Source organism: Lates calcarifer, linkage group LG16_LG22, assembly GCF_001640805.2.
Source record: "Lates calcarifer isolate ASB-BC8 linkage group LG16_LG22, TLL_Latcal_v3, whole genome shotgun sequence".
NCBI lineage: Eukaryota > Metazoa > Chordata > Actinopteri > Centropomidae > Lates > Lates calcarifer.
The window spans coordinates 110,739-125,703 of NC_066848.1; the positions used below are offsets into that span (position 1 = coordinate 110,739).

A 14,965-nucleotide genomic window follows, 5' to 3' on the forward strand; every position below is an offset into this window, starting at 1 on the left:
TTTCAGGTTTGAGTTTTTTGTGTCTCGTGTTTCTAAAGAAGATGGATCTGAAGAACTCAGCTGATTCTCAAACTGTCAGACTGTTTCCACTCAGCCAGGAGTCAAACAGAAACTCAGCTTCTTTCAGACAAACTTTTATTAAACTTTCTCCAATGAAACGAGCTGGTTTAACAGGTAAACCAACACCTGTCAGGTCAGTGTGACATCATCACTGTCCAGGTGAACCTGCAGGAGGCTGAACAACAGACGCAGAAACAGGAAGTGAAACAGGAAGTGAGCGTGCTGAGGAGGGACAGGATTGGAGGAGGCGGGGTCTCAGAGGAAGGCGTCGCACCACTCCCTCAGGCACTGAGCACAGGATCCGGCCTGACGGGAGTTCGCCCCGCTGGCGTCTCTGAGCCACTCGGTGAACATCTCCGTGTCTTTCTTCAGCAGCAGGAACTGACCCAGAACCACATAGGCCTGAAGACACAGGAGCAGAGAGATCAGGTCAACACGATCTAAGACTGCGGCCTCTGGGGGGCGCCACTCAGGAAGTGTTAGACTGCAGAGTGTTTTCTCCACCTTATCGAAGCCCTGCTCCTCCAGCTTCTTCCCCAGAATCTCTCCGATCCCCGACAGAGCCGTCACCGATTTATCTCCCATCGGCTCCCCGACAAAGTCCCGGTGCTTCTGAGACGTGGTGGACATCCTCCCTGAAAAACATGGACAGAAAACACAGGATCAGCGCAGGTCAGACTGAGACACAGGCTGAAGACAGTGAACTCAGCTGCATCCAGCGATTCACTGTCAATGATCAATATCCTGATCGACACAGTGTAGATCATGAGTGTTCAGGGAGCTGTGTGTGTGCTGCGTTCATGACACATCAGAAAACTGGAAATTACAACCTCTGGATTTTAACTCATAACAACTACAAACATGGCGTCCTCCATCATGACTGAGGGGACAGTTACATTACAGTTACTTTAGTAATGTACTGCTGTATGTGACATATTAACAGATTTCTATTGAATATACACTCGTTACTTTAGAGTTAGTTTTCAGTCTCTGTAATAGTTTTTATTCTGGTTTATATTTGTTTCTGTATTTTGTTTGTCTGACACAGGATCAGTGAAAGTAGATCATGTGACACGTGTGTGTGTGTGTGTGTGTGTGTGTGTGTGTGTGTGTGTGGGTGGGGGGGGGGGGTCCTATTTAATCAGTCTGTGCCCACGGCCCCGTTTCCTCTGAATCCGTCCATGTTCCTGTGAATGTTCCACGCAGGTGTTTGTGCAGGTGTGACAGGAAGTGGAGAGGATTCTGGACTCTCACTGTTTTACTGAGACCTGACTCTGATCCTCCAGCTAACACAGGCTAACAGGCTAAACACGTCTGGGACTACACCGGGCTTTTATTTTGTAGTAGTGACCCTCCATGTTCCGGTCCTCAGCTCAGATCCAGTTTCTCCTCTGATCTGATTTTCTGCTTAAAACAAACGAAACGAAGCAGCTGGAGTCTCCCAGTCAGACCAGTGGAGCCACACCACAACGACACGTAAACCGGTTCAGACGGAGTCCTTACCTGCTGGTCTGGACCTGCTGAAGGCGGACCCGGGTTCACTCAGACAGAAGCTACAGACACAAACAGTTTAAACTTCAACACAAAACTGAAGAAGTGGAGTCAGAGCGCGGGTTTCACCGCACACAGGAAGCTTCAAACACCAGGTGAAAGTTACCTGAAGCAGCAGGAAGCGGTCTGACTCACCTGACGTCAAACACACCTCGAACTTCACGAGGAACCCGCAACGACACCAAAACTTTTTTAACTGGAGGCGTTTTATTCTGAAACCCGGAAATACGAATAGAATTATCTGACGCCCGGAGCGTGACGTCAAGACGCAGAGAGTCAAAGATGAGTTGAGGAGAAGATGAGTCACTCTGTGGAGATTTAAGAACACACACTTTACTGCAGTAAAAGTACAAGTACTACAGGGTAAAAGTACTCAGAGTACCAGAGTAGAAGTACTCTGCTACAAGTTAATGTCCTGTATCTAAAAGCACTGACATTGAAATATACTCTAAAGTAAAACTACTGACTCAGCTGAAGGACCCATCACAGAGTGATTTACATGTTATTATAACCATTACTGATTTATTATTAATTAGCTTTAGTGACGTTAATGTGGTATAATGAAATTATATCGCCATCTTAGTTTTTATTCTGTTTGTAGTTCCTGTCTCTTCAGGAGCGGTGGGATTCAGAAGCAGAGTCAGAGTGAGACCTCTCTTCTTCCACAGATGCCCCGCCCCCGCCCCACCAGGCCCCGCCTCTTCCCAGCTGTCAGAGTCCGCTGAGTGGGCGTGGCTGCGTGTTGTCTTCCTGCTCTACCTGCCAGGTGTTCCGCACGCTGCGCGGGTTCAGCTCCTTCTGCCGGTGGATTTAGTGGAAACATGGCGGCGCCGCTGACCGAGCAGGAGCAGAGATCAAGCGCAGTTTTAACCGACACCTTCATCCTGGTGAAGGACCGGAACGTAGCGACGCCCCGGGACTACTACTTACCCTGGCCCACACCGTCCGGGACCACCTGGTGGATCCGAACCCAGCTGTACTACTACGAGAAAGACCCGAAGGTGGGAGCAGCAGGAGCCGCAGACACAGTCTGGTTTCCGGCTGAATTCCGCTGAAAAAACACATAAACACAAACATAAATTCGGCATAAGTCTGACCTCCCACTGTTTCTTTATTTCAGCAAAAATAACTTTGAAAACTTCTCTCTCCCCGTTTACAACAGTAAGTCCTGACTCTGTAAAGATACAGAAAACAGATCATCTGATCCCGACAGCCTTAAAAAGCCTTAAAATATCTTAAAGAATATTTCATCTTTAAAATAACCAAGGCCGCGAGCTTTAAGTGTGAGTGTGAGTTGGAAATGCAGCTTTAAGAACAGAGCAGTAACTTCAGGACGTTCAGACAGCTGGTGTCTGAATGAGCAGGTGACTAACTGTAGAACATCAGGCTGATGGTGCGTTGTCTAAAGGGACTGAGGGGATGCTGGGAAATGCAGTTTGGAGGAGAATGTGTAGCTGCAGATTAAATGATAATAATTAAAGCTACAGAGTCAAAGAGAGAATGAAAACCATAGAATGTTTAAACACAGAGAGGTCGCATTTAAAACTGGAAATATTCACTGGTTTGTGTCTGAAGGAGGTTTTTTTTTGTCGGGTCCTGAACGTCTCATCTTTATTTTCACAATAAAACTTCCTGTTGCAGCTGCTGTTTGTCTGTGGAGACAAAACCACACCTGTTACCTGTCCTCTGTTACCTGTTCTTACCTGACGTGGTCTGAGGTGTGACTGCAGTGAACTGACCTCTGACCTGTTTGAGGGTTTATCATCTGTCCCTGGAGTTCTACGTGGGCCCTGCAGAACACCATGATCAGCCTGCGATGAAGCCATCTACCAGGTAACAACACACCTGTCCACAGGTGTCACTGTGATGTCATCAGGACAGAATCTCAGTGTGTTGAGCTCATGAGACGTTCACTGTCATTATGGAAACAGTTCTGATCAAACAGTGAATATTTGCTGTTTCAGACATTTAAACACGTTGAGGCATTTTCACTGATCAATGAATCAATTATCAGAGAAAATAAATGTATTGGTGATGGAAACAGCTGTGGTGGAATAAATCGACTTTACAGCAGAGTTTAAGCAGAAACCTCTATAAATCAGCACCAGACTCCATTGACAAAACCAGGGATTTAAGAGGAGCTGCTGGAGCAGCACTGCCTCCATCAGAGTGTCTGTTCATCAGTTTATCACATTCTCATCTCTCTGTGCTCGGTCAGCTGCTTTCTCTGAGGCAGAGTCAATCCTTCACATTGACGACTGACTGATTGATTGATTGACTGATTGATTGATTGACCTCACAGCTTTGTCATGTGTCTCCAGGTGAACAGGAAGTTGTAATCTCTCTCCTCTGACAGGAACCAGGAAGTCGACACAAAACACACTGATAACACTCACTGTCCTCTGTGTGTGTGTGTGTGTGTGTGTAGCTGAGTTTGGACGTGGAGGAGCTGGAGGAGATCGAGGAGGACGCTGGTCTCTGACTCACATGCAGCTGAGTGAACAGAGCAGTTCACCTGCTGTGGTTCACACCTGTCCTGATCAAACATCTGTGTGGAGTCTGTGAGACGTTCAGAGTTCCTGTTGATTTAAAAACTGTAAATTAAAGCTGTGAGTTTGTGTGAGGTTCAGTTCAGGTGTTTCAGCCTGAAACTGCAGCTGCTTCAGTCTCACACAGAAACACAGACATGAAACTGGGCGTCTGCTGCTTCAGTTTCAGGACTCTCTGACCTCTGACCTCTGGATTCAGACTCATCTAAGACTTGTTAGAATAAAGGCGTGTGTTTAAAGACTCTTTAAAATGAGTTGTTTCAGCTTCTTTTTCTAATGAAAAGGATTTTGAACTGTTCTGTGCTCAGTTTTAATAATTATATAATAATAAAAAAGATGAAGCTGAACCAGTTTTTTAAAGTTAGAAATTAATGAATTAATAAATGACAGCACATCAAAGTGAAGTCGGCAGCTCAGGAGATTGATCTGAATTCATTCATTAAACTTATATTGAATTCAGTGGTTGTAAAATAATTATTTTTTACAGTGTAATGTTTTCACCTGGATGACGCAGCTCAGGTGTCCAGCTGATCTGAAGCTCTCACAGTTTCAGGAGGTGTTTCTGAATGAACAGGAAGCTCCTCCCACAGCAGCGGCCGACAGGTGAGTCTCTGAGGCTCCGCCCCCTCACCCCAAGCTTTATTTGGCACGGGAACAGGTGAGAGCTCAGACCGCAGGAGGATCCTCAGACTCAGCTCATCACATCAGGTTGAAGCCGCTGAGGAGAAACATGCTGCAGCTGAATGAGACGGACTTTCACCTCCCGCTGTCCGAGTTCAGCTTCGAGCGACGCTTCGACGACAGAGGAGCGATTCGGTGGATGCAGGCGAACTGGTGAGCGAACAGTTCATACTCTTTATCTCAACCTGTAGCTGAACCGCCGCTGTTCTCAGGTCCTCCAGAGCCGAACTCGGCTGTAAATTTAACCGGTTTTTGATTCCTCTCTGGTCTGAGCAGGTATTTATGGTTTAAAGTGTGTGAGGGCGGATTCAGGACGTTACGGCCCCGGGCTTAGTTTCGGCTTTAATGCAGTCCATCAAACAGCTCTCAGCTCAGCATACCTCCATCTTAACCGGTCTGCTCGATACTAAAAAACTGACGATCCCTTCAAAGACCTCCTGGGTTCGTCGGAATGAAGAGGTTTGTTGTTTTATCTGAGCCGAACAGAACAGCTCATGTCACCGACAAAGAAAAATCAGTGACTGCTCATGTGTGAACACAGATCAGATGGAAATGTTAAAACGTGGTGATTTCTGAATGGGGTTTGGTGACGCCTCAGAGCGGAGCACAGATTCAGGACAAACTGACGTGACGTACTCTCGGGATTACAACGAGCTGAAAGGAATGTGAGAAACAGGTACAGGTGTACCTCAGGTGAGTCACTGCACATACAGGTGTGGTGATGTCACACCTGTATGTGCGGTATTTTAGTTCAGATCTGGTCGTTCAGGTAAGAGCCCCGCCCGCACCTGAACTCCACCGGTGATGAAATATTAAAATATGCGGCTCAGAAATATTTCACCTGCTGATGACGTTTCTCTGTCAAAGTGTGACGATACAATCCGTGAATTCATTAATGTTACAGAGAAAATCTGTGAGTGTGAAACCAGAAACGTCACTGTACCAGACTCCATAGAGAAAAACAGGGATTTAACCAGGAGCTGCTGGAATACCACTGCCTCCATCTGTTAGTGTGTCTGTGTTACTGTGTGGTACTTTTACTGCAGTAAAGTATCTGATTACTTCTTCTAACACTGAAAGTCTCACAGATGATCTGACCTGAGATAATGAGTCACTGTCTCTAAACCTGAGAACACAACAACATGTTCACTGAGAACATTAAAGCAACATGAAGTGACTTTGCCTCTGCAGCTCTGTATTACCCACGATCCTCCTCTGTGATGACCTCATCACTGTTCCATCAGTCACTGTTTTTATCCCTGCAGGAGTAAGTCGTTTGTGTTCAGCGCTCTGTACGCCGCCCTGGTGTTTGGAGGTCAGCACTACATGAAGCCTCGGCCCAAGATGAACCTGCGGCGGCCGCTCGTCCTCTGGTCGCTCAGCCTCGCTCTCTTCAGGTAACGCTCACCTGTCAGGTAACGCTCACCTGTCTGTCTGTCATCTGAAGTGACTGTAAATGTTTGTGTGATGGAGCGACGGACGTTAAAAACCACGGAGACTCTAACTGTGGTTTCCATGGAGACAGTGTTGCCTCCTCCTCCCAACAGAAACAAACTTTAACTGCCTCAGTCTCCATGGCAACCAGCTATATTCTGCTCCCTGCCATATTGAATAAAGGTTCACATGTACTGACAACACACTGTCTCCATGGTAACCAGCCGTCCAATCAGACAGGGGAGGGTAATTACAGCTCAGGTGTGTGTGTGTGTGTGTGTGACCAGGTGTGTTTGTTTTTCTGTCGTCTCCTGAGAACAATGCGGAGCCGTCAGTCAGCGAGGACAACAGTTACCTGCTCAGACTGATCCTGACTCACCTGGTCAGAGTAACAACAGGTCTGAGGTGTAAACACAGTCTGTACAGCCTGACCTCTGACCTCTGACCTCCTCTGGTCAGCAGATCAGTCACAGTGACTCTAATCACTGTCAGTCACCTTCAGGAGCTTCAGTAGAGTTTCTGTGAACAGACGTCTGATTGGTCGACGGCTCCTCTCTGTGTGTCTGTGGTCTGACTGGTTTCCTCCTGTGGTTTTGTGGTTCCAGTATCATCGGTGCGGTTCGGACCGGCTCCTACATGCTCCACATCCTGAGCAGCAGCGGCTTCAGACGCTCCATCTGTGATCAGAGCTTCTACAGCGGACCGGTCAGCAAGTTCTGGGCCTACGCCTTCGTCCTCAGCAAAGCTCCAGAGCTCGGTCAGTTCCCTCAGACTCAGACTCAGACTCAGACAGTGTGTTGAATATCACAGTGATGACATGAAGTGTTGTTGTTCTGGCAGAAGAAAACATCAGCGCCTGGAAAATCTGTCAGTGACGCATAAAACATGTTGACAAGTGAAAGAAGAACTTCCTTTATTTCCCCACATGTGGCTGAAGAGCAGGGCAGTCACTACCAGACTCCACTGACAAAAACAGGGATTTAACCAGGAGCTGCTGGAATACCACTGCCTCCATCTGTTAGTGTGTCTGTGTCACTGTGTGACTTTCAGTGGTGGAGGAAGTAATCAGATACTTTACTGAAGTAAAAGTACCACACAGTAACTAGCAGACAGAGGCAGCAGTGTCTCAGCAGCTCTAATGTTCTGATCAGTAAAATCCCTGTTTTTGTCAATGGAGTCTGGTTGAGATTAAAATCTCTCCGTAGGAATCAAATCCATGATGTCGTCACTTTATCAGTTATTTTCACCAACAACCATGAACCAGGTTCAGAAATAACCATCATCCCTCAGTGTTGGGTCATGTGACTCAGACGTGTCACATGTTTCTGATGACAGTTTAAATCACTGTGCGGCTCTCACACTGGTTATCACGGTATCTTGGATCAGATGAAACTCAGTCAGGTGTTGTTGTTTTCAGGGGCAGATGGGTAAAAACCTGAACCTTCACCTGTACTCACCTGTCCCTGTGTGTGTCCTGCAGGTGACACGGCGTTCATCGTGCTCAGGAAGCAGAAGCTGCTCTTCCTGCACTGGTACCACCACATCACCGTGCTGCTCTACTCCTGGTACTCCTACAAAGACATGGTGGCCGGCGGCGGCTGGTTCATGACCATGAACTACGCCGTGCACGCGCTCATGTACAGTTACTACGCGGCGCGAGCGGGCGGCGTGCGCGTGCCGCGCCCCTTCGCCGTGCTCATCACCAGCGCTCAGATCGCTCAGATGGCCATGGGGCTGACGGTGAGCGGGCTGGTGTACGGCTGGATGCAGCAGGGAGACTGCCCCTCCCGCCTCGACAACATCACCTGGGCCGCGCTCATGTACCTCAGCTACCTGCTGCTCTTCTCCAACTTCTTCTACCAGACGTACCTGCGGCGCCACGCAGCCGACGCCAAGGCCCACAAGACCGAGTAGACGAGGACGAGGAGCAGAGTCTGGTCTCTGTCCACGACTGACAAACACACACAAACTTAATCTGATGTTTCTCAGAGTCCAGTATGGAAACTCCTCTGACTGAGGCTCAGAGCTTCACAGCAGGTGTTAGGTACAGGTGGTACAGGTGGTACAGGTGGTACAGGTGTCTTCCTGTTTCTAACACACTGCAACATGAACTCACTCCGTCCTTGATCCTCAACACTGATTAAAACCTAAACTAGTCTGAAATGATTTGATTCTTCAGTCCAACAGGAAGTGATAGCTCAGGTGTGTTCAGGTGTGTTCAGGTGTGTTCAGGTGTGTTCAGGTGTGTTCACATGTAAAGCAGGTTTATCTTTGTCTCCGCCCGTCCTCGTGTTCATCACACCCACCAACACGCCCGTCACATTCCTGCAGGCTGATGAAACCAGACACTCCCGACCTCCTCAGACTGGTTGGACTGGTTCCTCCTCCCTCCTCCTCCCTCCTCCTCCCTCCCTGCTCAGGTGAGACAGGAGCCAATCAGGAGGAGCTCAGCAGGTTTTAATGTCACCGGGTGTCTGACACTGTTGTTGTTGTTGTTGTTGTTGTTGTTGTGCACAGATTCTCACTGAGGTTCACAAACATGTCGAGTGTTGGGAGGGGATTTCAGCTCATTGATCGATCGGTTATTGATCCTGTACAAACACAAACTGATCAGGTGATTTCTAATCTGATGAATCAGCAGCAGATCACCTCACCTGATCAGCTGAATCCAGATGTTTCCCTGAACGTCAGTCAGAGGTTTTTTCATCCTGATGTTTTTATTGTTGAACTGAAACGTTGACCTTCACCTCTGTATTTATTGATTTGTATTTGTATTTATTTGATGGATGATGGCTCCTGATCGGCAGCTGGACACGTCTCATTTCACTTCATCACCTCAGTTTATTTGAACCCTGGAAAACACCTGGTGAACATTCATCACTGTTCAGTTTATTTTCCTGTTTTAAACGTGTGAACGAGTCGACGGACGAATCAGGAAGTTTCTGTTTCTCTGAATCAGTTTGAAAAGACGACGAAAAACCGTCAGATTCCAGTGTTTAATTTATTGTTTGAAAAAGTTTAATAAACGTTTTTCACTAAAATGAGACGTGAAGATTATTGAGTGTGTGTGTATCAGTGTGTGTGTGTGTGTGTGTGTGTGTGTGTGTGTCAGTGTCTCTGTGTGTATCAGTGTGTGTGTGTGTGTGTGTGTGTGTGTGTGTGTGTCAGTGTCTCTGTGTGTATCAGTGTGTGTGTGTATCAGTGTGTGTGTGTGTGTGTGTGTGTGTGTCAGGGTTGTGTGTATCAGTGTGTGTGTGTGTGTGTCAGGGTTGTGTGTATCAGTGTGTGTGTGTGTGTGTGTGTCAGGGTTGTGTGTATCAGTGTGTGTGTGTGTGTGGTGTGTGTGTGTGTCAGTGTCTCTGTGTGTATCAGTGTGTGTGTGTATCAGTGTGTGTGTGTGTGTGTGTGTGTGTGTGTGTGTGTGTGTGTGTCAGTGTCTCTGTGTGTATCAGTGTGTGTGTGTGTGTGTGTGTGTGTGTGTGTGTGTGTCAGTGTCTCTGTGTGTATCAGTGTGTGTGTGTATCAGTGTGTGTGTGTGTGTGTGTGTGTGTGTCAGGGTTGTGTGTATCAGTGTGTGTGTGTGTGTGTCAGGGTTGTGTGTATCAGTGTGTGTGTGTGTGTGTGTGTCAGGGTTGTGTGTATCAGTGTGTGTGTGTGTGTGTGTGTGTGTGTGTGTCAGTGTCTCTGTGTGTATCAGTGTGTGTGTGTATCAGTGTGTGTGTGTGTGTGTGTGTGTGTGTGTGTCAGGGTTGTGTGTATCAGTGTGTGTGTGTGTGTGTGTCAGGGTTGTGTGTATCAGTGTGTGTGTGTGTGTGTGTCAGGGTTGTGTGTATCAGTGTGTGTGTGTGTGTGTGTGTGTCAGGGTTGTGTGTATCAGTGTGTGTGTGTGTGTGTGTGTCAGGGTTGTGTGTATCAGTGTGTGTGGTGTGTGTGTCAGTGTGTGTGTGTGTGTGTGTGTGTCAGTGTCTCTGTGTGTATCAGTGTGTGTGTGTGTGTGTCAGGGTTGTGTGTATCAGTGTGTGTGTGTGTCAGGGTTGTGTGTATCAGTGTGTGTGTGTGTGTGTGTGTGTCAGTGTCTCTGTGTGTATCAGTGTGTGTGTGTGTGTGTCAGGGTTGTGTGTATCAGTGTGTGTGTGTGTCAGGGTTGTGTGTATCAGTGTGTGTGTGTGTGTGTGTGTGTGTCAGGGTTGTGTTTGCTTCATCTCCCTCCAGCTCTTCCACAGCAGCAGATCTCGACTCTTTCCCAGAGCGACGAGGAAACGCGGCAGCTTGAACCCGTTAAACTGCCCGACGCCGTCATCTCGGCCCATCGCCAGCAACATGGTGACGTTACCTAGCAACCAGCAACAGCATCAGTCAACCGGCAACCTGCAGCTCCGTCAGGTAACTAACCTGCAGCCAGGTGTGTGTGTGTGTACCTGTCTGGTAGGTCGTCAGCTCCTTCCCGTTCAGACTGTTCCAGATGTTGCTCACGGCGACAGCGGCGTGCAGCCCGGCGTGGTACGCCATCTTGGGCTCTTTGACGTCGGCGCAGTCGCCCACGGCGTAGATGTTGGAGAAACCGTCAACCTGCAGGTGCTGGTTCACCTTCAGAGCTCCGCCCTCGGCCAGACTGCCGGCTGTCAGGACAAACACAGCTGATGACCACTTCCTGTACCAGACTTAACTTGACCTTTGACCTCTGAGGTTTCACTGATGACCTGACGTTCAGGTGGGCTCGTTAATCTCCCACCTGAACCATCGAACATTAAAACATCACATGAAGCAGCTGCAACGTTTCTGTTAACCAATAAAATCAAAGTATTTTTCTATTGGCTGAGAGTCTGTGATTGACAGGACAGACAGCCAATCACTGGGAGCATCAGATCAGTATATAAAGCTGGAGCTGCCCTCTAGAGGCCAGAACGTTGAACTGCACTCAGGGTTCAGCTGCTTCACGCCAACACATTTTAAACTCTGTCTGTTTGTGGTTGTTTTTCTTGCTGAAGTGCACCCTGGGAATTGTAGTTCATCTCTCCCTTTCTTTAACCTTCAGGTTTTTATCAAAGAATCAGGTTTTTCTGAACCAGCTGTTGATGTGGGTGCTGTGTGCGCTCACAGAGGCTGGAGGCGTAGGCTGCAGAGTTGACCTTGAGTCCGGTGCAGCAGATGATCAGGTCTGTGGTCAGCGTCTCTCCTTTGTCGGTGCTGACCTCCATGTTCTTCTGGGTGACGTTCAGCTGCAGCTCAGACAGGTTGGACACTTTCTGTCCTGAAACACACGGCAGCAGGTTCATGAAACCTCAACAGAACCTGGTCTGGACCGAACCAAACACCCCGTCAGCAGGTGTACGTACCCAGCAGCAGCTCCACCCCCTTCTCCAGCAGGACCTCCTTGACCTGCTGTCGGACGCTGGGCAGCAGCTCGGTGTCGGCCAGTCCGACCCTGGAGTGAACCAGAACCACCTGAACACGAGGAAACAGGATGAAGTCACTGAGGAGGATCTGACACAAACAATCAAACTCTGTTTCTGTCAGTGGAGTCTGGTCTGAGCAGCACAGCTACAAAAACAGTGTGACAGCCCTTTAAGTAGCATTTTCTCTTCATGGCAGACTGTGGGTGAACACTGGGAGGTCAGAGGTCAGAGGTCAGAGGTCAGGGTGACAGTCAGATCTGATCAGAGGTCTGTTTTCGTCACCTTCTTGTCTGGATACTCCGTCTTGATCTCGGCAGCCATCTCCACACCGGTCGACCCTCCTCCCACAACCAAGACTGAGTCTGCAGCCTGGACCTGCACACACACACACACACACACACACACACAGCTGAAGATGTGGACTGACCATCTTCAACCCCGTCCTGAATCCGTCCCGTTATCGTACCTGTTTGATGAAGTCCTCGTACGTCTGGACGGCGGTCTGATACGACGCCATCGTGTTGAACTTCCCGGGGAACGGCCCGTCGGTCCCGGTGCACAGGATGAGGTGGGAGAACTGGATCTCCTGCAGCAGAGGTACAACCTGCTCAACCATCACATGAACACGTGACACTGACACGTCTGCAGCTCCTGATCCGATCTCACTCTGTCACTACACAAAGTTCACGATCACTGCAGGAATGTAGATCGACAGGTAAACCAGCTCCTGCTTCAGTCTGATATAACACTGCACCAATCTGTTAGCCTAGCTTAGCACAAAGACTGGAAGCAGGGGGAAACTGTTAGCCTAGCTTAGCACTAAATGTTGTAATGTTCCTTTACTCCCCCCTCCTCACAGACAGTGTGTCTCCCCCCCCGGTCCTCACCCTCCCTCCCTGCAGGACGACCGTCTGTCTGTCGGTGTCGACTCGTTCGACTCGACCCTGAACAAAACTGTCTCCAAACGTCTCAGCGTACGGGATGAAGGTCCTCTGAGCGAAGCCTGCGGGACACAGGGTCAAAGGTCACACACACTGCACACAGACAACACTGCCAGGTGTTAGTGGACAGGTGTTAACAGGTGTTCAGGTGATCCAGGTGTTCCAGGTGTTAGTGAACAGGTGTTAACAGGTGTTCAGGTGATCCAGGTGTTAGTGGACAGGTGTTCCAGGTGTTAGTGGACAGGTGTTCCAGGTGTTAGTGAACAGGTGTTAACAAGTGTTCAGGTGATCCAGGTGTTAGTGGACAGGTGTTCCAGGTGTTCAGGTGATCCAGGTGTTCCAGGTGTTAGTGAACAGGTGTTCCAGGTGTTAGTGAACAGGTGTTAACAGGTGTTCAGGTGATCCAGGTGTTAGTGAACAGGTGTTAACAGGTGTTCCAGGTGTTGCAGGTGTTAGTGAACAGGTGTTAACAGGTGTTCCAGGTGTTCCAGGTGTTAGTGAACAGGTGTTAACAGGTGTTCCAGGTGTTCCAGGTGTTAGTGAACAGGTGTTAACAGGTGTTCCAGGTGTTCCAGGTGTTACCTGGCTGCACTGACGCCCTCAGCGCTGCCACGTTGTGATGAAAAGCGTCTCTCAGGTCAATCAGAGTGAAGCTCAGTCCCAGAGACTTCAGCTGCTGAGCGGCAGCGATTCCTCCGAACCCACCGCCCACCACCACCACATGGACCCCCTCCACTGAGGCCGAGGACACGTGACCCCCCATCTCTGCACACACACACACACACACACACACACACACACACACACACACGGTATATTAACAGATAAAACAGCTTTGATTCTGAAAAGAACCTGCATCATGAAAACTTTATCCTCAGCTCGACCACTCTGCTGAAAGTACTTCTGTACTTGTAACTGTAACGAAGTATTTTCACTGTATAACTTATGTAAGTATTTCATAATGCAGTTGTATAAGTTCACCGCAGGAAAACTGTCGTCTCCTTTAAAGACTTCTGGTTTTATCTTCCTCCTGACATGTTGACCTGTGTTTTCCTGTGGATCAGCTGACCGGACTCTCTGGACCTGACCGGATTACTCCGTTACTTCGTTACTCCCAGAAACGGCTGTGGAAGTCAGGAGGAAGTTTCAGACCTGCGGCATGAAGCAGGATCCTGAAGTGATTCCTGAGCGCGTCCCGCTGCTCCACACAGACTCACAGGTTCCCTAACAACAGACAAGACGTGAACTCACCTGTGGACTCAGGTAGACCCACCTGTCTGACGGTCCGGTCCCGTAGATCAGAATCCTGAATCACTGTTCCTTATTTCCAGCTGAGGTTTCCTCCTCTGGGCGCCCTCTGACGACACCAACTCTCCACCAATCACAGCTCAGCTCCGCCCAGCTGAACAGGAGGGGGCGGGGCAGCCCCCGGTGCTGCCTTCAGGTGCTGTAGGAAATATATAAGTCTGAGGTAACTGTTTTTTTTTGCTTAAAAAAATCAAGCTTTAGAATATCACTTGTGTGTGACAGCATTATGGATAGGAGAGTTTAATATTAAAGAGTCAGATCCTTTCAGTTTAACCAGAAACATCTCTATATATCTCTACCAGACTCCATAGAGAAAAACAGGGATTTAACCAGGAGCTGCTGGAATACCACTGCCTCCATCTGTTAGTGTGTCTGTGTTACTGTGAGACTTTCAGTGGTGGAAGAAGTAATCAGCAGTGTGACCTCCTGCGACAGGAGAGACTCACCTGCGGACACACACCTCTGTGTCTCTGTGTGTCGGTGTGTCAGCGCCCTCCAGCGGCTCAGCGTCAAAGTGCTCCATCATTTATTCTGACTCCGCTCAGAGAATCGTCAAGACGCAGAAGTGACGCAGTCTCAGACCGGAAATTATGTTTTTATTCATTCAAAATAAAAACCCAACAAATGTTCACCTTTTACAATTCACTCTTCATAATTCACCTTCATTATTATTACTGTTGCTTATAAAGCATAATATTTATTCAAAGTAAAGATGAGGACGAGTTGTGTCAGAGAACAGAACATTAACGTCAGAATCCAGATAAAACTGTAACTCAACATGAAGGAAGAATGTTTTCTGTCGTAATTTGTTGTTTGTTTATTTGATTGTTTTAGTTTCTTCGTTGATAAAATCTCATTTCCAGTTGTAAGCACAGACTGATTTATGTGTTTAAACAAACAACAACAAAGAGAAACAAACTAAAAATGGAAATGAACCATGAATGGATTTTTTTATATGAAGCAGTTTTTTCTTCAGCACCTGAATTTAAACTCAACACAACCAACTAAAGTAAACATGTCTGTCTTAACAGTTTAAGCTCTAATT

At 48.1% G+C, this 14,965-nt stretch overlaps 3 protein-coding genes and 1 long non-coding RNA gene across 9 annotated transcripts; 2 read left to right on the top strand and 2 right to left on the bottom strand.

Moving 5' to 3' along the window:
* Positions 1 to 118: 118 nt before the first annotated feature.
* On the bottom strand, positions 119 to 1,847 carry LOC108873844 (barrier-to-autointegration factor). 3 transcript variants are annotated; one of them, XM_018662163.2, is made up of 4 exons: positions 1,747 to 1,847; positions 1,564 to 1,613; positions 565 to 695; positions 119 to 462 (listed from the first exon to the last, which is right to left on the bottom strand). In XM_018662163.2, the coding sequence occupies exons 3-4, from the start codon at positions 688 to 690 to the stop codon at positions 316 to 318; spliced, it is 273 nt and encodes a 90-aa protein (XP_018517679.1). In that variant the 5' UTR covers positions 691 to 695; positions 1,564 to 1,613; positions 1,747 to 1,847; the 3' UTR covers positions 119 to 315. The 3 variants fall into 3 exon arrangements, with proteins under 3 accessions (XP_018517679.1, XP_018517677.1, XP_018517678.1); XM_018662161.2 differs by having other exon boundaries at positions 1,718 to 1,825; XM_018662162.2 differs by lacking the exon at positions 1,564 to 1,613 and having other exon boundaries at positions 1,747 to 1,832.
* Positions 1,848 to 1,962: 115 nt separating this feature from the next.
* LOC127143432 (uncharacterized) lies at positions 1,963 to 4,839 on the top strand. 3 transcript variants are annotated; one of them, XR_007814829.1, is made up of 3 exons: positions 1,963 to 2,612; positions 3,253 to 3,444; positions 3,968 to 4,839. It is a non-coding gene; the product is annotated as an uncharacterized LOC127143432 (long non-coding RNA). The 3 variants fall into 3 exon arrangements; XR_007814830.1 differs by having other exon boundaries at positions 4,040 to 4,839; XR_007814831.1 differs by lacking the exon at positions 1,963 to 2,612 and adding an exon at positions 2,629 to 2,772.
* A 10-nt stretch (positions 4,840 to 4,849) lies between these two features.
* On the top strand, positions 4,850 to 9,316 carry LOC108873843 (elongation of very long chain fatty acids protein 6). 2 transcript variants are annotated; one of them, XR_001959546.2, is made up of 5 exons: positions 4,850 to 4,994; positions 6,107 to 6,238; positions 6,881 to 7,032; positions 7,756 to 8,477; positions 8,508 to 9,316. XR_001959546.2 is itself a non-coding variant. In XM_018662160.2 (4 exons), exons 1-4 carry the CDS (start codon positions 4,891 to 4,893, stop codon positions 8,187 to 8,189), a joined length of 822 nt encoding a protein of 273 aa, XP_018517676.1. In that variant the 5' UTR covers positions 4,850 to 4,890; the 3' UTR covers positions 8,190 to 9,316. The 2 variants fall into 2 exon arrangements, 1 of the variants encoding a protein (XP_018517676.1); XM_018662160.2 differs by having other exon boundaries at positions 7,756 to 9,316.
* A 1,020-nt stretch (positions 9,317 to 10,336) lies between these two features.
* Positions 10,337 to 13,991, bottom strand: aifm2 (apoptosis inducing factor mitochondria associated 2). Its single transcript, XM_018662149.2, has 9 exons — positions 13,886 to 13,991; positions 13,195 to 13,377; positions 12,559 to 12,674; positions 12,138 to 12,257; positions 11,954 to 12,046; positions 11,612 to 11,720; positions 11,374 to 11,526; positions 10,694 to 10,894; positions 10,337 to 10,608 (listed from the first exon to the last, which is right to left on the bottom strand). The coding sequence occupies exons 2-9, from the start codon at positions 13,373 to 13,375 to the stop codon at positions 10,457 to 10,459; spliced, it is 1,125 nt and encodes a 374-aa protein (XP_018517665.1). The 5' UTR covers positions 13,376 to 13,377; positions 13,886 to 13,991; the 3' UTR covers positions 10,337 to 10,456.
* Positions 13,992 to 14,965: the final 974 nt, after the last annotated feature.

What these genes read in the sequence shown, in the direction of transcription:
- LOC108873844 (XM_018662163.2), bottom strand. Translation starts at nt 690, where the DNA reads ATGTCCACCACGTCTCAGAAGCACCGGGACTTTGTCGGGGAGCCGATG. An exon ending in AGGAGCAGGGCTTCGATAAG is followed by an intron (nt 463 to 564) that starts GTGGAGAAAACA and finishes CTGTGTCTTCAG; the next exon opens with GCCTATGTGGTTCTGGGTCA.
- aifm2 (XM_018662149.2), bottom strand. Translation starts at nt 13,375, where the DNA reads ATGGGGGGTCACGTGTCCTCGGCCTCAGTGGAGGGGGTCCATGTGGTG. An exon ending in AGCCTACGCCTCCAGCCTCT is followed by an intron (nt 10,895 to 11,373) that starts GTGAGCGCACAC and finishes TTGTCCTGACAG; the next exon opens with CCGGCAGTCTGGCCGAGGGC. An exon ending in GCTGACGACCTACCAGACAG is followed by an intron (nt 10,609 to 10,693) that starts GTACACACACAC and finishes GCTGGTTGCTAG; the next exon opens with GTAACGTCACCATGTTGCTG.
- LOC108873843 (XM_018662160.2), top strand. Translation starts at nt 4,891, where the DNA reads ATGCTGCAGCTGAATGAGACGGACTTTCACCTCCCGCTGTCCGAGTTC. An exon ending in CGGTGGATGCAGGCGAACTG is followed by an intron (nt 4,995 to 6,106) that starts GTGAGCGAACAG and finishes TTATCCCTGCAG; the next exon opens with GAGTAAGTCGTTTGTGTTCA. An exon ending in CAGCAAAGCTCCAGAGCTCG is followed by an intron (nt 7,033 to 7,755) that starts GTCAGTTCCCTC and finishes TGTGTCCTGCAG; the next exon opens with GTGACACGGCGTTCATCGTG.